Below are 18,464 nucleotides of genomic sequence, written 5' to 3' on the forward strand. Positions count from 1 at the left end.
AAGCGATCTATCCGCGATAGATTTACTCCTCCCACTCTGCGGTCCGATCTAGAGAAAGCAAGACTCTCTGGAGGCCTCACAAAGCCAGAGTGCTGCCATGTATCCGAGACCCTCAAAGTCAAACAAAACCTCTCCCAAGCTGCTAACTCCACTCCATGCACAGTAGCATGGCTGCCTCCAATCCTGTTAGAAGGGTCCTCCAACATGTTGAAGTCCCCTCCTACACACCAATGGTCAGCCTGTGGCAAAGACTCAACAATCTGCGACCAAAACTCTGCACGGGCACTCGCCGCATTGGACGCATAGATGTTCAGGAAGCCCACAAGGCCACCTTGAACCTGCATAGTGATCCATTGAGCCCTGCCTGACACAATAATCCCTCTGCCCACAATGGCTTGCTGCAATGAGTCCGCAATAGTCATACATACCCCACCCTGGATACCTCCAGGTCCAAAAGCAGTTGACCAAAAGGTGTCATATCGTCCACGCAAAATCTGAACAACAACGCCGAATGCGGCTCTCAGACAAATGGTGCTCCTGAAGCATGAGGAGATCAATCTCTCCACCCACAAGGCAGCGCTGAAGCTCCTGACGCAATCGGCCCCGTTGTCGCTGAAACTGGGGCCCACCTAGTCCCTACACGTTCCACGAGACGATCCTCATGGGGAACGAGAGAGAATAGATGTTGCCGCAGCAGCAAGACGGGATATCTTCAAGGCTGGCTTGGATGGGGAGTAATCCGCATCCGAGCGTCCTCTAGATAGGCGAGACTGCAATGAGTGCCTGGCCCAAGCCCAGGTAGAGCGAGCCGTGCGTAAAGCAACCTCCTCTGTCTAGGAGTCCTCATGAATGTATACATAGCAAGGCAAACACTGCCTATCAGCAAAAAAGTACACCACAATGTGCCTACATCCTACTGAGTCTGGGGGTGTCACCGCAAACTTGGCCAGTGGCCACAAAGTCTACAGCAAATCTGTAACTCCAAGTTCACCCATGTGGTGAGAGAACTCGAGAACCTGTGTATGCAACCATCCCACCACTGAGTCAAGGGACCACTCTATCTCTGTCCTACCACAGAGGGGGAAGGAGAAACCAACTGCCGAGTCCAAGGCCTCTGCCCCCCTAGCTGCGAGGAACAAAGCGTGGACCCTGAAGCAGGCTGCCTCGTGGTCTGTTGCGGAATCGCCGAGAAAGCAAGTGAACCAGTAGTCGAAGAAATCCCAACGGCGTCGGAGGTCAATCCTCGTCAGACCACGGGGGATGGCTGTAAGGGAAGAAGTCTGAATCTGCAGAGGGGGTCGCAAGAAAGGCAGACCCTCTCTCGCTAGGCGACTCGTGGTAAAGGCGCTGCCAAGAGATCTCCTAGCCGCCGGCGAGGGACCAGTCTCCCGAGTCGACTATGGAACTGGAGCAGGAGGGGGGGGAGAAGGAGCAGGGGGGGGCGGAGGGGAAGAGAAGCGGGGTGGGGCGGTAGAAGTAGAAGGGCGAGGAGGGGAGTGGGCGGGAGCAGATGGCGGGGGGGAGGATGAGGAGGATGAGGGAAACTCTGAAGGTGGGGCAGCTGGCGAGGGTGAAGTGGAGGTGGAGGCTGGCGTAGGGGGCTCCTCTTGCTCAAGAGGGCCAAAACGGTTCCCCGTGGGAACCCACTGCTGCTGAGTAGGCACCTGCGGGCCACTCTGAGGGCCAGGCTGTCGCTGTGGCCCCTGGCGTCGACGGCCACGGGCGTGCTGCCACCCCTCCTCCGCTGGAGCCCCAGGCTCGGAGGGTGGCTCTGAATCTGTGCGCTGCGCCGCTGGCTGTGGCTGCAGCCCAGCCTTGGAAGGCAGGGGTTGAGGCTGAGGTGTAGGTCAAGGCCTCCTCCGTGGACAGGCCTTCGCTAAGTGGCCCATCTGTCTGCAAATGAAGCACTGGTTCGGGAGACCCGAGTACTCATGTGATGTCCTGTGATGTCTGGTGATGTCCTGTGATGTCGTGTGATGTGACTGTCGATTTTGTAAATGTGCTAGATGTGTGTTCCTAGTACATAGGTACTAACAGTCAGTGTCTGCTAAGACGGTTTATGGCTTTTGTCGGTTTTGCAGGCGTAATCGCGGTCGATTACAGTGCTTTCAAGAGGGGGTTATGTCACAAAGTGATGACGTGGCGGACAGCAGAAGCCCTAATTTCTGCCAGAAGCACTGGTTCGGGAGACCCGAGTACTCATGTGATGTCCTGTGATGTCTGGTGATGTCCTGTGATGTCGTGTGATGTGACTGTCGATTTTGTAAATGTGCTAGATGTGTGTTCCTAGTACATAGGTACTAACAGTCAGTGTCTGCTAAGACGGTTTATGGCTTTTGTCGGTTTTGCAGGCGTAATCGCGGTCGATTACAGTGCTTTCAAGAGGGGGTTATGTCACAAAGTGATGACGTGGCGGACAGCAAAAGCCCTAATTTCTGCCAGAAGCACTGGTTCGGGAGACCCGAGTACTCATGTGATGTCCTGTGATGTCTGGTGATGTCCTGTGATGTCGTGTGATGTGACTGTCGATTTTGTAAATGTGCTAGATGTGTGTTCCTAGTACATAGGTACTAACAGTCAGTGTCTGCTAAGACGGTTTATGGCTTTTGTCGGTTTTGCAGGCGTAATCGCGGTCGATTACAGTGCTTTCAAGAGGGGGTTATGTCACAAAGTGAAGACGTGGCGGACAGCAGAAGCCCTAATTTCTGCCAGAAACCCTAAAATTCTTGAAAACCCTAATTTCTACCAAAAACCCTAATTTCCGGAAATCGCAGAGGATTTTTATTTTTATTTTTTTTAAATTTAATGATGAGCGACGCGAATCTTGCTTTTTCTCTACACAATGAGAAAGAGAGAGAGAATGCTTTTGCTTTCAAGTTTTGACTCTCTGTGAGAGAGAGAGAGCAGTTGCTTTTGATTTGAAGCTTTTGGGGCTCTGCTTTTGGGCATCCCTTGTAACCTTTAAATTAGTGGTGAGGGCCTCACTTCTCAGAGGATTTGGACGCAGAGTCTGAGAGTGCATCCCGACCCACTCTTGTACTTTGAATTGATTAATACAAAAAGAAATACCGAAAGGAACGCCAATCTTTGGGGCCAATATCTCTAGGCACGGAACTCCGTCGGGCCAGTGCAACTCTATTGTGATCTGTGAATTGTTTTGAAGTGGTTATTTGGTGCTGTCGCGATTGATTCTTGACTTGGAGTGTCCAAATTTGTTACACCTTAATATGCAACAATATGATGAATATGTATGCGAGATGAGCATTGACCATACCTTGTTACTGTCTCATCATGCTCCTGTTTTGATGGCCTTGCGCTTTGGGCGAATGCATGATGATCAATCTCTCTCTAGGAAAGGTTTACTACACATCAACAATGCCTATCTTTCGCTTGAGGTATTTCGTGGCATGATTCATGATGTCATTCCCCCACTGGTCGCCCAAATGCATTTGGATCGTGATATTGATTGCTATCGTTTCGTCATGCGTGTGCAAAGTGTGATTCAGGATTATGGCAAGCACTATATGCTTCAGTTACACGGGAGTGTTGACGATGCAAAAAATGTTCATCGAGAGCTCCAAATTTTGGTTGATACGCATCCGTTGACTGACTGTGAGTTGACAACGCTTTGTCATGCTCGACTATGTCTGCAACATAATGACAAACGCAAACTAGATAAATGGAAGACTCGTGCTCGACATCGAGCGTTGTAGATAAGGGATGTGCTTCGTCTCGTGATGCGCAAGCAATGGAGGTGGATTTTACTGAAAGTGAATTGCACTCAACATTGATTGCTCTTGGCTGATGGCATTCCCTTGGTTGGGATGGACTCATTGTGAAATTTTTCATCTCCTCCTGGAAGCCCTTGAGAGAGCCTTTGCTCTATATGTGTGGAATAAGCAGAATTTGCCATTGTCTTGGAAAGAAGGCTTGTTGAATATGCCCAAACAGGCGCTTTACGAGCATTTTTCTCATTGGCGGCCGATTATCCTCATGCCAATCGTGTACAAAATTTTGGCTAAGATGATTGTGCATCGCATCAAGGAGACACTTCTTGTAGGTATCCATCCCGCTCAATATGGCTTCCTCCCTCGTCGCCAGATCATGGATAATTTGGTAAACTTCTTGATTGGAATGGAATATGCCAAATATACCCAACAAGATGTGCTCGTGATGCAAGTGGACATTGAAAAGGCCTTTGATACGGTACCGTGGGATTTCGTTGCCGATACAATGCGAGCCCTTGGATTTGGTCCTAAGATAGCCAATGTTGTGTATTTCTTGTATGCTCATAGTTCGTCATTTGGCCTTCTTGATCGTGACCTGACTGATCCTTGGCCACTTGGATGCTCTATCAGGCAAGGTTGCCCCTTAGCGCTTTCTTGTATGCCATTGCCACCCACCCCTTGTTGTTGCATTTAGATCACTTGACTTCCGTTGGCCGTCTTCATGGATTGCAATTACCCTCTGGGAATGACTTTATTGGCCAAGCTTATGTTGATGACTCGTTATTCATGCCTTGTAATAAACAGGATGACATGCATGAGATTATGCAGGCTTTGGATACATTTGGGCTTGGGGCTGGCCTTAAGGTAAATTTCAAAAAATCCAAACTACTGCTTCTTCATGCATGTGATTGGCATCATCTTTTGTGGCTTGGAGAGATAATTGATTGCATGACTGTTATACACTTGGGGTATCCTATTGAGTGGAATGTAACCAATACCCAGCAAGTGGACTGGGTTATGCGACGCCTAAAGTTAAAATTGCAGTATTGGAAATTGTCCACTTGGCCGTTATATGTTCGGCTTCGTATTGTCCAGAGCATAATGATGGCATATGTTTACTTCTATTTGCCGTTGTTACATTGGCCTCCTCTTCGCCTTGCATCGCTTATGTCTGATACTGTCTTATTTCTAGCGCACTGATTCCCGAGAGAAAGGCCTTTGTTTGTTATCTATGGAGAAACTTTACACTTCAAAGCGTTTTGGACGGCTTAATATTTTGGATCTTTGCCCCCATGCTCTAGCGAGGAAGGCCATGTTGTTACCTACTCTTGCTCAGCACTCTCAGCCATGGACAATCATGATTACCTCACTGTATCAGCATGTTATCACATCCACCTTCAGTCACTGGAAGACCTCCCTTTGGGAGATTGTATTTGGCAAAATGGATGGTCATATGCCTGGCTGCTCCATTACTTCTGCTTTACTCATTGCTTGGAAAGCGGTGACAGCTCATCTTTCATGGCATGGCAGATAGCAACCAAATGGGAATTCTATACACTTGGAAAGCATTCACTAGAGTCGGGCATTCTCATTTTCTCTTGTTGACCGTTCGCCACATCAAGCATACTTCCTCTCTTGTCGAGAAATATGTACGGTGGATGAGGTGGTTGACACGTGTGGGAATATGCTTCCTTTCTCTTGAGCGACTGAACGCTTTGAATTGGGTGTGCATTATTGCCAAATTTGGAAAGAACCAACAAATGCTGGCTGCTTTCCTGCCTGTTCCGCCGTTGGCCAATGGAAGCCGTGTGACGGATTGGACTTTATGGGAAACATCTTTTGATGCCATTTCTGCCAGCAACATTTATGCCTCTCTTCTGCGTGATTCTTGGCTGGCTGATCATTGTAATGCGTTATGGTCGTTGCATAAATCTGATCTATGGTGCAGAAAGGCTCTTATTGCGATTTGGAAGAGCCATTTGCCTCTGAAGGAACGTCTATTTCTTTGGCGCTCCTTGTTGGGAGTTCTCCATGTTGGAACTTTCCTTGCTGCGTGTCACATCAGCTCTTCTTGTTGTATCAGATGTTCAGCTTGTGAAGAGACAGTTATGCACCTGCTTTGGGATTGTCGCTTCACCAGGGACTTCCTTGCCCGCATATCATCATGTATGCGCCTTCGATTTCCCTCGGCGACTTTCCACAAATGGTTTTGGGCTTTTGGCGTCCTCTCTACTTCCCTTCAACGATTTGCGGCCTTCTTCACTTGGGTCAGATTCTGGTCCTTACGGTCTTTGTGGCGCCAACGCAATCTTCGCATGTTTCATCAGCAAGAAGTGGATCTCTTTCCTTTTTTCAAAATATCACTTAGGCAATCCTTACATTTTGCTCTTGATGTTGGGGACTTATCCCCCAATATCCTACAGCTATCCTACATTTGCTTCTAGCCGCCTTTACATTTCGGAACACTTCTATGTTCTTTCCTTTTATATCTATCTTTCTGATGGGTTTTCCTCACTCTGAGGTTTCCCATTTGTAAATAAATCAAATTAGATTTACAAAAAAATGTGTGTGTGTGTGTGTGTGTGTGTGTGTGTGTGTGTGTGTGTGTGTGTGTGTGTGTGTGTGTGTGTGTGTGTGTGTGTGTGTGTGTGTGTGTGTGAGAGAGAGAGAGAGAGAGAGAGAGAGAGTAAACTCAAGACTGCTCATCAATGAGGCTTAAGTAGCAAAATGCTTCTGTCTTGCTCTGATTACGAAGGGTTCATACATCTCAGACTCACAACTCTTTTGGGAGATCGTCTGAATTACCCCACTCGTTCCAGCTGCCATCATAATTTGCCCAAGTTCCTAAGCCTCCAACCCGGAACCATGCCAAAAGGATAGTACATGATGCTACACCACCATTACAATAAGCAATCTGCACAAGATAAACCGGATTGCTTTTACTATGAGGTTGAATAGAGCCCACAAGAATATGATGGCATGAGCACGCACATGCACAAGCATTACGCATGCACAAAGACAAACAATAAAGAAAACTAAAGCTTACAAGCCTTGTTTCTTTCTCCGGATTTAACCCAGCATTGAGGAAGGCTTTTCGTTGCTCTTCTAGAGATTTATGTAGGCCAGAAGGTTGTAGTAGAATCTGCAAGAGGAGGAACATGAAAGACAGTCATTTTCTGCACAGATCTAGTCTGGAGACCAGAACCAATAAGACTACAAAAACCCAAAGAGATAAAAACTACCAAGCACGCGAGCATTATACATAAATAAGAGAAGAGAGACCAAGAGGACAGCTTCTTTGGGAATTCATGTGTTCCTTGCTCAAACTATAGGAAGAAACTACCTGGTCAAGCAAATGAGCTAAACTAACACGAAAAAAAAATCACAGATTCAAACTCATGAAGATAAAACATACCACCATCCTTCCAAAAATAAGTATCATTCTCAAGTATTGTTTCTGCTATCACAGAAGACCCAAAAAAACAGCGCAGGGCAAATTTTCAGAGAAGAATGTTATTCAAACCAAAACCATGCAAAAATTTCTTCTCCCTGAATAAGCATCTGTGACACTGCAATTGCTCAACCTAGAGACAAAGCCAATCTCTTCCAATAAGAGGACTAAGGCATCTCAGTATAGCTTTTGTGCTACCTTAATGAGTAATAAATCTCACTTTTTTTATTGCAGGACTGTCAGCTATTTGCGTCAAGACAAGGATACAAACGCTGACGATATGTGGGGTCTTCACATTTAAGTAGGGTGAATTATTTTTGAACATGAAGCAAACTCCGACACTGTAAGAGGTTTTTCTAATGAAGCAGGGGACATTATCTAGAGTAATACAAGCAGCAGCCAAATCACAGCATTTCAAGCTCCTTGCAACAAGGCTCAAGAGTCAAGCTCCCTTCAAGGATCAAGTTTGAAGGTCCCTCTACTATCTAGTATCTACTATAGTCTATCTACTCTCTCAAGCTCCCTCTCTACTCTCTCAGGAGTCAAGCCTCGGTCGTCAAGGCTCAAAGCCTCAAGCGGCCGCCGGCAAGCTTATCAAGTCCCTACTCTCTCAAGCTCGGAAGCTCCCTCTCTACTCTATCCTTACTCTCTCAAGCTCGAAAGCTCCCTCTCTACTCTATCCTTACGCTCTCTATCTACTCTCTTGAGTCTTGACTCTATCGAGATTCTTCTCTCTCTACTCTCTATCTAGATGAGGTGAACTTTTGCACGCGAGTCGCCCCCGGAAAAAGAGCGGAGCTTCTTGAGAAGCTCAAAGTGTTGAGGCCTCAGAAGCGGCGAAGACAGGCTGGCGTGTTGCCTTTCAGCCCTCCGCCCTGATGAGACCACAAGAGCAACTGGCACCGATGGAGATGGAGGGTGGCTCCAATTTTGGTGAACCTTTGCACATCATCATGCTCCTCTTGCATTGGGGGTTCCGTTGCCAACCGTCCCCATGCCAATCCACCCTGATGAGAAATTGTATCCAAGATTAAAGCCTTGTAAAGGAAGAGGTGGATAGGTTGCTCGCTCGCTTCTTCTACCACGACCATATTGCATTTCATGTGGCTCGGTAAGTGCAAAAATTTCAAATTCTATCCAACATTACAAGGCCTCTTTGATTGCATACAAATTTGGATTTCTCTATTTGTGATAGGTCTCCATACTTCCAGGCCATGGTTACAAAATTGGAGAGTATGGGCCCTCTTATGTGTCTCCATCATCAGAGACACTCCACACGACCTTGCTTGATAGGGAGAAGCAGAGAGTAGAGCAAGCCACAGAAACAATGAAGGAAATATGGGCTAAATGGGATTTCCCTCATTGTTGACGAATGGAGCGACACCCGCAAGAGGTCTATCCATGGAAAAAGGTGCCCTATTCTCGAGGAGAGATATACTTCATCAACTTTCGTGACGCATCTGCCAGTAGTGGAAAGGCTGCCGACGTGCCTGGGCAACAACCATTGGGCCTGGGCATGGATGCGGATGGAGAGGCATCAAATAGGGCGGCCGGGGCTATTATCAAGCGCATGTACCCGCATATTACCTTCTCATTTCGCATGGCGCATTGCCTCAACAACATTCTCAAGGACATAGAGGCATTGTCAAGGATTGCACCTACCATTGATGAAACCAACTATTGGGCTCCTTTGTCCTCAACCACCAAGAGGTGAGGCATGAGTTCTCAAAGCGAAGCTCTTTCTCTCTCTCTTGAAGTATTCAGAAACCCGCTTTGCCTACAGCTTCGTGATGCTTGGCCGCTTGTCCACTCGTGATGGAGCACTGAGTTGCAACAATTGTCCTCTCCCTATATGTCACTTACCTCGTGATACACCAGAAATGCCTGTTCCAAATGGTCGTATACTTCCTCTAGATGCTCTAATTCACCCATCTGATGTGATGCGAAGTACCCATTCTATGTGGCTTATTCATAGTGCTATGGTCATTTCCTTGCAATGACGCAATTGGAATACACGTTCTAGGATGGCTCAAGGGATATTCCGTCTAGGATGCTCTATGTCGCTCCCCTAACAACGCATCTTGAATATTCCCTTCTTATGGATCCACCTCAGCTAATAGTTCAAAAGTGCACATATTAAAATAAAACTTTGATTTATTTATTAACTAGAATTGTACTGGAATATCCTGTTTAGCAACATCCCTCTGGCTTCTAAAATGGTTGTCCTCAACTGTAGTGCTTCAAAATAAATGCCCATGAGGTCTTGCTCAGTCATCCATTGAGCGTCTAATGGGGAATAATTCTTAAACTTAACTAAAAATTTACAAGTGATCTTATCATGGTTAAGTTGGTGCTCCTAATGGGTCAGCAATCTACTCCAGTTGAGGAATCTCTTCTAATTCCTCAACTTTTGAGGATCTTCTTGAATAGGTTCACTAGGAATGGACCAACATACGATTTGAGTAAACTTACGTGGAACGCATTATAAATGTTCCATTTGGTAGGAAGATTTACGTGAAAAGTCACATCATTAACTGCATCGATTATCTTGAATATGGCCCATAGTAACGTTTGGAAAGTTTTACGCCTTTACCCTTATGGCCAGCTTGCTTCTTTGATCTCTCTCTCTCAAATTTGAATAAGACCAATTGGTCTATCGTCAAGTCTAGGGGTCTTTTGTGATTATCGACTTGCTTCTTATCCTTCTCTTGAGTGCGAAGAATAGCTCTCTTGAATTGCCCACAGGCGGTGTCCCAATCTCTTATAAACTCATCTGCTGCAAAGATCTTCTCCTTCATAAGAAGGATTGGAGGCAAAATAGGCTTGCCATAAATGATCCCCAAAGGTGCCTTACCTATAGAAGAATTACTATAGGCATACTTAACTAGACGTAGGAATTGTTTCCAATCAGTTTTTCAATCTAAATCGTACGACTTTAAAAGATTGAAAACTGTAGAATTGGCTATTTTACTTGGCCCATTAGTCTACGAGTGATAGGCCGAGGAGAAATTCAACTTAGTGCCTAGATTCTCAAACAAGGCCTGCCAAAAGAGGCTAGTCATGAAGGATCTCTACCACTTACTATTGACTTAGGCAACCCATGAACTTGAAAATTTGGTCTAGAAAAATTCTAGCCATGTGATCTGTTTCTATGGTCTTCTTAACTCGCATGATTGGGCACGTAAATGTTCAAGAAGCCCACAAGGCTACCTTGAACCTGCATGGTGACCCGCTGGGCCCTTCCTGGCACAAAAATAACTGTGTCCACAATGGCGTGTTGCCATCAGTCTGCAGTAGTCATACATACAACTCCCTGAACGTCGTCACGCCCAAAATCAGCTGCCCAAAAAGTCTCATAGCGGCCACACAAAGATCTTCCAATAGCGCCGAATATGGCTCGCATAGGTGGTGCTCCTAAAGCATAAGAATATCTATCGTGCCACCCACAAGTCTCATACATACACCTCCTTGAATGCCAAAATCAGCTGACCAAAAAGTCTCATAGCGGCCACACAAAGGTCTCCCCACAGCGCCGAATATGGCTCTCACAAAGGCGGTGCTCCTAAAGCATAAGACTATCTATTGTGCCACCCACAAGGCATCTCTAGATCTCCTGTCGCAATCGACCCCTCCGACGCAAAAATTGGGGTCCACCTAGGCCCTACACATTCCATGAGACAATCCTCAACCTCACAATCTTCGAGGCTCGCTTGGATGGGGAATGTAACAAACTTGGACGCCCCAAGTCTAGAATCTGTCACTACACGAGAGAGAGAGAGAGAGAGAGAGAGATTCACTTTAAACACTTCACAATTCAAGTCACATTTCAATTGAGTCGACACGGCCCGGCGTAGTTCCGTGCCCAGAGAGATTGGCCCCAAAGACTGGTGCCATGTTGGGAAAAAAATTTTATATTAATAATTGAGCAAAGTACAGGTGCCCTCGGGTCGTCTCTACTCACCGGCTCGTCAGCACACACTGAGCCAGAGAAGGCCCAAAGGACTTATTTAAAGGCCCTTGGCTTGGTGAAAAGCAGTACATGAAAAGCCTTGAACTCAAAAGCCTTGGCGGAAATCAACCACGTCAGCAACGCATTTTGAGGAGAATCGTACGGACAACCACGTCAGCAGCCTCAATGCGTTTTGCGGAAATATCCATACAGCCAACCGCTTTGGTCTTTTTATTTTCTCTAGTGTCCCTTGGGGCCCCGTCGGCATGGTGCCCATAAGTTGGAACAACTTTATCAGTTAGACAAGCCACGTCATTATTTTGTGACATACCCCCCTCTTGAAAGAATGGTAGCCGCCCTCAATTACGCCTGTAAAACAGACAGAGGCCATAAACCACTTCAATAGACACTGACTCTTAAGTACCGACGCACTAGACCACACACATCTAGCACTTGCACAAAGACGACACAATCAATGCACAATTACATCATATCAATCACATAAAAATTGATTCCAAATCTAAGACCATGATTCTTGGCAACGTATTTAGCAATCGCATCTAGATCTATCCCAGACCTCACTGAGAATAGCATGCAATCCGTAGGGCTCCATCTTCTGTCCACAAATCCTCATGTACAAATACATAATATGGAGCATTCTCACTGTCTGAAAGAAGTGTACCACAATGTGTCTACATCAAGCTCCATCACGTGGTGTCACACTGAAGTTGGCTAGCGGCCAAAGTATTTGAATCAAGTTTGTCACTCCCAAGTTCCTTGTGTAGTTCGAGAACCTCGACGTGGAGCCAATCTAGTATTGTATGCAAAGTCCATTGGGTGTGATCCCTGCCACATAGTTGAAAGAAGAAACCAGCTACTCTATCCAAAGCCCTCGCACCTCTCGCCGCCAAAAAGAGAACATATACGGTGAAACAAGCTGCCTCAAGGTCAAGAGATGGGTCACACATCACATTCACGATTCTACAAGATAATAATCTTTAGAACACACCCTGTCCATAATACGCTTGATGAAAGGCTTGATGAAAGACTTGGGGCTTTTGCTCATTACTTAGGTATATAGTTTAAGCATTCTGATGCAGGTATTGCTTTGTGTCAAGCAAGATAAATAGAAACTATGTAAGTTTGGACTTGAGGATTGCAAACATACTGCTACTCCAATGGAAATAGGTTTTAAATTGAGCCTTCATGATGTTGGAGATCGTGTGGATGTCACTCTTTCCAAGACTGATGTTGGATGCCTTATTTATGTATGCAATACTAGACCAAATATTCAATTTGCAGTCTCACAAGTCGGGAGATTTATGCATAGCCCAAGATCCAAGCATTGGTAGGTTGTCAAAACGATCTTTCACTACTTGAGTGGCACTTAACATCTTGGGTTGTTTTATCCCAAGGGAGAATCAATGCTGCCAGATTTACATGCCTTTTTGCACTCATATAAAAATGTTGATTAATCCTTAACCTCCTTAAACATCTTGGGGACAAAAATGAATGAGTAATACCATAGTCAATGAGAAGCTCAAATGATTCACCTTGGTGATTCGCTCCACCTCAGCTACAAGGCTTGCTTGCTCCGTCGGCAAAAGAGTAAGTCGATGGTGAGCTGTGTGAGGTAAGGCAAGGGGGCTTCGTCTGAGTCCCTCTTGAGCGAAGTAGGAGCCTCCATCTGTGTCTGCTACTATGAAGGAAGGAGAAACGAGTCGACAACAATGAACGCGAGAACGAGACAAGAAAGATCGAAAAGACTTTCCGGAGAGAGAGAGAGAGAGAGAGAGAGAGAGAGAGAGAGAGAGAGAGAGCAACAGCAAGCACCTCGACTGGGTATAGCTCCTATCATATTGCTATTGAGCCAATTTATTCAAGGCTTTGCTAATGTAGCCTCTCTTCTCCATGATTTGACAAAGAAAAAGATTCCTTTCAATTGGGGAAAGTGCCAAAAAGAAGCTTTTGATAAGCTTAAGTGTCTCTCAAGTCATGGACCAATTTTGAGCGTTCCAAACCTAAGAAAACTATTCAAGGTAAATCGTGATGCCTTTGGTGATTGAATCGGTGCAGTGCTCAATCAAGGTCATGTAGTTGCTTTTGAAAGGAGATGCCTTAGGGACGCGGAACTTCATGCTTCTATCTATGAGAAGGAAAATATGGTTGTAGTATATGTACTTTTAGTTTAGAAGCAGTTTAAAAGACTAATCGCAAAAGTTTAAGGTCAGATGAGATGGCCTAACTTCTTCTCCATGTTTCATTTCCAAGTTCTTCACACATTTGGTATTAAGAACCTACCAACGGATGCCCTATCTTGTCGTCCTAAAGTAAATGCTGTAACTTCAATTTTTCATCAAGAACTAGAAGTTATTCTTGAGATGTATCCCCTTGATCTAAATTCCGCTTCAATTTGGACAAAGTTAAAGAATGTAGAGACGGTTTCTCATTATTCCATTCAGGATGGTTACATGTATCATTACCAAGCTATCTATGTGTCAGGTGCAACAGAATTGGAATGGTGACAAGATCTAAACTTTACACTTCCATAAATCTTTCCTTGCTTGAATGTGTGCTACTTAGCATGAATGATGGTTCCTTTTAAAGAGCGAATCACACACACACACACACCCGACGGGGTCCCAACCAACCCTCTAAAGGGACCCCCACACCGTTGCCGTTGTGGTATTTGCATAAATGGAATGTACACACATACAATACCTCTAGTGCAGACTCTATTGATCGGAATGGGGAATGTCACTGCGGTAACTCTTCAAAATGAAGCACCTCTAAAACAAACACATGAAGTGAATCTCCCAACTACACGGACCACCTACAGACACACGTCGAATGAACCACCCGACCATAGCCACCATCCGGCAGCTCCCCCGTGCTAGGGCCAGCGTCCGAGGACGTAGGCGTGCACCTGTAAGACCGAGCGTCCCATACCACCTGGCCTCACATCCTCGAGGTGACCTCGCACACTCCTAACCTCACGGGCTAACCACTCGCACTCTGCCAGTGGGAGTCGATAACTATAAATGAGGCCTTGGCCTCCCTTTTATAATAATGGCCGGCCACATTGGCTGAGTTCACGCTACATCCGCCCGGACACTGGACACCCATCTTGACGACGTCTAGGCTAGATCCCCTCTCCTGTAATCGGAATATAACATACTTCCCCCCTTCAGAACCATTGATGTCCTCATCAATAAAGTGGGGATATTGAGCTTTCAAGGCTCTAACTGATTCCCAAGTAGCAACCCTTTCAGATTGACCCTTCCATTGAACTAAGAACTCGTCATAAGCCTTTTGGCGCGAATGACGGGTACGATGATCTAAAACTGCCTCTGGTTCTCGAGGAATATACTCAGTTTGCATATCTTGCCATCTATTTTGCTCGATAGGCACAAAAATGTCACCTTCGCCTAATTTTTCTTTAAGGCAACTGACATGAAATACTGGATGCACACTAACATCCGAAGGAAGAGCCAATTTGTAGGCAACTTGGCCAATTTTCTTTGTGATCAAGAATGGACCACAGTATCTAGCTGAAAGCTTATAATGCTTTCCAATTCGCCTAGTCTTGGAATCTTTGGGTATCTTCAGATAGACCCATTGTCCCACCTCTAGAGTCCTGGGAGATCTCTTTTGATTAGCATAAGTAGTAACTTGATCACAAGCTGTCCTTATGCTATCCTTAGCCAATTCGAGCATTTCTTGCATGTCATACAAGAAATCACGAGCTTGGCGATCCTTGACTTTCTCTAAGTCAATAGCAATAGGGAATTTAGGTTTGAATCCATACATCAGCATGAATGGGCTAAATCCAGTAGCAGAATGCTTGCTACTATTGTAGGTAGATTCTAATTGTGGATTATAAATTCTTGCTCGAATCCATACATCAGCATGAATGGGCTAAATCCAGTAGCAGAATGCTTGCTACTATTGTAGGTAGATTCTAATTCTGGAAGATACCTTTCCCAATCAGACTGCCTGTGAGAGACATAAGCTCTCAACATGTCCTCTAGCGTGTGATTCATCCTCACTTTGTTCGTCGGACTCAGGATGGTCAGAAGACGACATACTCAACTTCGTTTGAAGATGAAGAAACACATCTCGCCAAAATCTCCCAATGAATTAGTATCTCAATCACTGACGATATCCTCTGGCAGACCATACAGCTTGTAAAGTTGATCGACAAATAAAACCACCTACTCATGGCTTTTTATTGTCGACTTCGTTGGTATAAATTTCGCCATTTTTGTAAGTCTATTGACCACAACCCAAACGGTGTCATTGCCCCAACTAGTATTTGGAAAACCAATGATGAACTCCATGGAAATACTTTGCCACTTGGCATCTGGCATTTCCAATGGATGTAACAGGCCAGTTTTCTTAAGGTGCTCTGCCTTATTGACCTAACACTAAGTGCATCCCTTAACATAGCTCATGTAAGAGCGCATCCTTGGCCAATAGAAATATCACTTGACCAAAGCTAAAATTCTTTCGATGCGTGGGTGCCCAGCGCTAGGAACATCGTGGCAATTGAACAAAATCCTTTGTCGAACCTCATCGATTTCTGGCACACAGACCTTTCAATTTTTGAACAATAGTCGACCTCTAATGGAATATTGTCATTGTCTCGCCTCTTCAGCACAACTCCCTTGGTCTCCGGACCACCCAAGCCTGTACACGAGTCATGCCCAATTTCGACCTCGTTCCATATTTTGCCAAAAAGCTATCGGAACGACATACCCTCGGAGAGAGAGATAGAAGTCCGTTGAGATTTCAGCCATAGACAAGTCATTAACTTCAGAAATCTGGGTGAGTGTTTTGGCAACTCGATTGTTGGATCCTTTTCTGTAACGGATCTCAAAGTCAAACTCTTGCATAAGTTCAACCCATCTAGCCTTCCGGCCTCTGAGACCACCCTGATCACAGACATAGCACAAAGAATGGTGATCTGTCCATGCAACAAACGTAGAGCCATACAAGTAGTGCCGCCACTTCCTCAAGGCGTGCACTACAATGTAAGGCTCCTTCTCATACGTTGGATAACGCATCTCAGTGTCAAAGTTTCTTACTTTCAAACGCAATAGAACGTCCATCCTGGTATAACACCGCACCAATGGCATAATCACTAGCATCCGTTTCAACCACAAACGGTTTGCTAGGATCCACAATGTGCAATATTGGCACAGTAGTCACCAAGTGCTTTAGCGTCTGAAAGCTCTCGTCGAGACGCTCATTCCAGACAACAAGGGGGTTACCTTTACGGTGAGGACCCGAAGTCCAGTCCTTTCACCCCTCCTTTTAGAAGTTGCATAAGCGGAGCAGCAACTTTGGAGTAATCATTGATAAATTTGCGAAAGAATAAAAAGGACTTTACTTGGCACACATTCTTCAAAATGGGCCAATTTTGAATGATGACATTCTCCAAGCAGATGGGAGAGACCAAGACTCCAAAGCAAATAGGCTGATCTGGATGGCGACTTCCTTTGTCGTCATAGGCCACTAACAAATCCTCACACTTGCAATCAACAACTCATGTTTCCAGTGCATGTCTTCAATGATGCGATCTGTCATGTCGAAGAATTTATGACTACAAATATCCATGTTAGGATTTCTTTATGTCCGGGTGGTCGAGATCGCACACCAAGTCAACTGCCTTCTCGCAGGTGCACCACAATTGTAACCCCCAGTATACAGTGTTTTCAAGACGCACGGTCCTGCGCGCAATGGCAAGTCCTACAGTTCCTTGAATGAGAGAAGCATCCTTGGGCAAAACGGTACAACACACACCCATACACTAGAGAGGAAAAAAAAATATTCAAAGATTAGCAGATTAGTGCAAAATCACAAAGCTCTGATATCAATGTCAAGTGCCGCGGAATTGAAATGGTGAAGATCTGGGTTTTACACTTCCACACATCTTTAGTTCTTCCTTGTGTTAGTGAATGCAACTGAGCATGACAGATGGTTCCTTTTACTTCACTGAAGAGAGGGAATGAGAGACAGAGGTAGAGACGTGTAGAGGGAGAGAGAGAGAGAAGGAGAATGACACCCGATGGGGTCCAAACCAACCCTCTCAAGGGCCCCCACACCATTGCCCATGTGGTATTTGCTTTTGATTGCGTAAATGGAATGTACACACATGCAATACCTCAAGTGCACACTCTACTTACTCAAATGGGGAATGTTGCCTCAGTAACTCTTCAAGATGAAGCACGTCCGGGCTGATTTGATGCACCTTTGGATCCGTCTTGATGAGGGATTGTTGATAGCCACCAAGGGGTAGATCTGGGGCTGGTTTGCGCTCCCCATGTGAGAGAAAACAAGGGCTGAAAGTTGGCTACAAAAATACAAATCTGGCACACAAAATGCAATAGACCTATCGCCGGAATCAGGGCTGAAAACGCAGCTGATGATGGAGCTGATGATGGACAGCGATGTGAGCACTCAATGTGGTGATTGAATGGCTGGGAGAGAGGCTCGATGTGCTGCCAAAAGCTCTGGGCGGTAGGAGAGTGATTAGCGTTAGTAGATCCACGGCTCTTCCGGCAAGGGAAAGGGCTGAAAACTGAAAATGATGTCTGCTATAGCTGATCCTTCTCGGATGCTCGCGATGAAGGTCCAAAACGCCAAGGGAGGGGGGAGGCTGATCTGCCAAAACGATGGGCTGATCTTTGGCGCTAGCTCATTTAATCCAAAACGCTGGCTCCCTTGCTCCCTTTTTAGGGTAAGATACTTGTAATAAACTTTTTAGGACTTACGTAGGGCAAGTTTGGAAGAATAAAAATAAATCATTTGAAATGATTTATTTGTAAACTTGACTTCGGCAAAATGTCAGGTGCAGCGGAATTGAAACAGTGAAGATCTAGGTTTTACACTTCCACAAATCTTTACTTCTTTCCTTGTGTTAATAATTGCTTTTAACATGAATAATGGTTCTTTTTATTTCTCTGAAGAGAGAATGATAGAGAGAGGTAGAGATGTGTAGAGAGAGAGAGAGAGAGAAAATTACAGCCGATGGATCCCAACCAACCCTCTCAACGACCCCCAATCTACAGGCGCAAGGGCTGAGATGCACAAAACGCTGGCTGATCTGGTCCAAAAACGCTGGCAAATCCTAGCGCTAGCTGCAACTTGATGACAACACTAGCCTTCGTTGTCCCTTTATAGGTGAAGAATGGGGCCTAAAACAACGAACATGATCACAAAATTGCGGGTACTAATCCTCCTAGGATTCTGGACACTCCTATCTAGGGATAAGTGGAAAATTGTCTCTCGGAGTCGATGAAGCGTGTCCACGTAGCACACAGAGCCATGTGCA

General features: G+C 45.5%; 1 protein-coding gene across 1 annotated transcript in view; it reads right to left on the reverse strand.

Annotated features, from left to right (window-relative positions):
• LOC147463006 (uncharacterized) overlaps positions 1–18,464 on the reverse strand; it is a 114,296-nt gene that overhangs the window by 40,390 nt on the left and 55,442 nt on the right. Inside the window, exons 8-9 of the mRNA XM_086486686.1 lie at positions 6,775–6,870; positions 6,506–6,642 (exon numbers count right to left, since the gene is read on the reverse strand). Of these exons, the coding sequence (XP_086342812.1) occupies positions 6,506–6,642; positions 6,775–6,870 (233 nt within the window). The remainder of the gene's footprint in view (positions 1–6,505; positions 6,643–6,774; positions 6,871–18,464) is intronic.

The sequence above is a fragment of the Adiantum capillus-veneris genome, chromosome 2 (genome assembly GCF_014529385.1).
Source record: "Adiantum capillus-veneris isolate H3 chromosome 2, ASM1452938v2, whole genome shotgun sequence".
NCBI lineage: Eukaryota > Viridiplantae > Streptophyta > Polypodiopsida > Polypodiales > Pteridaceae > Adiantum > Adiantum capillus-veneris.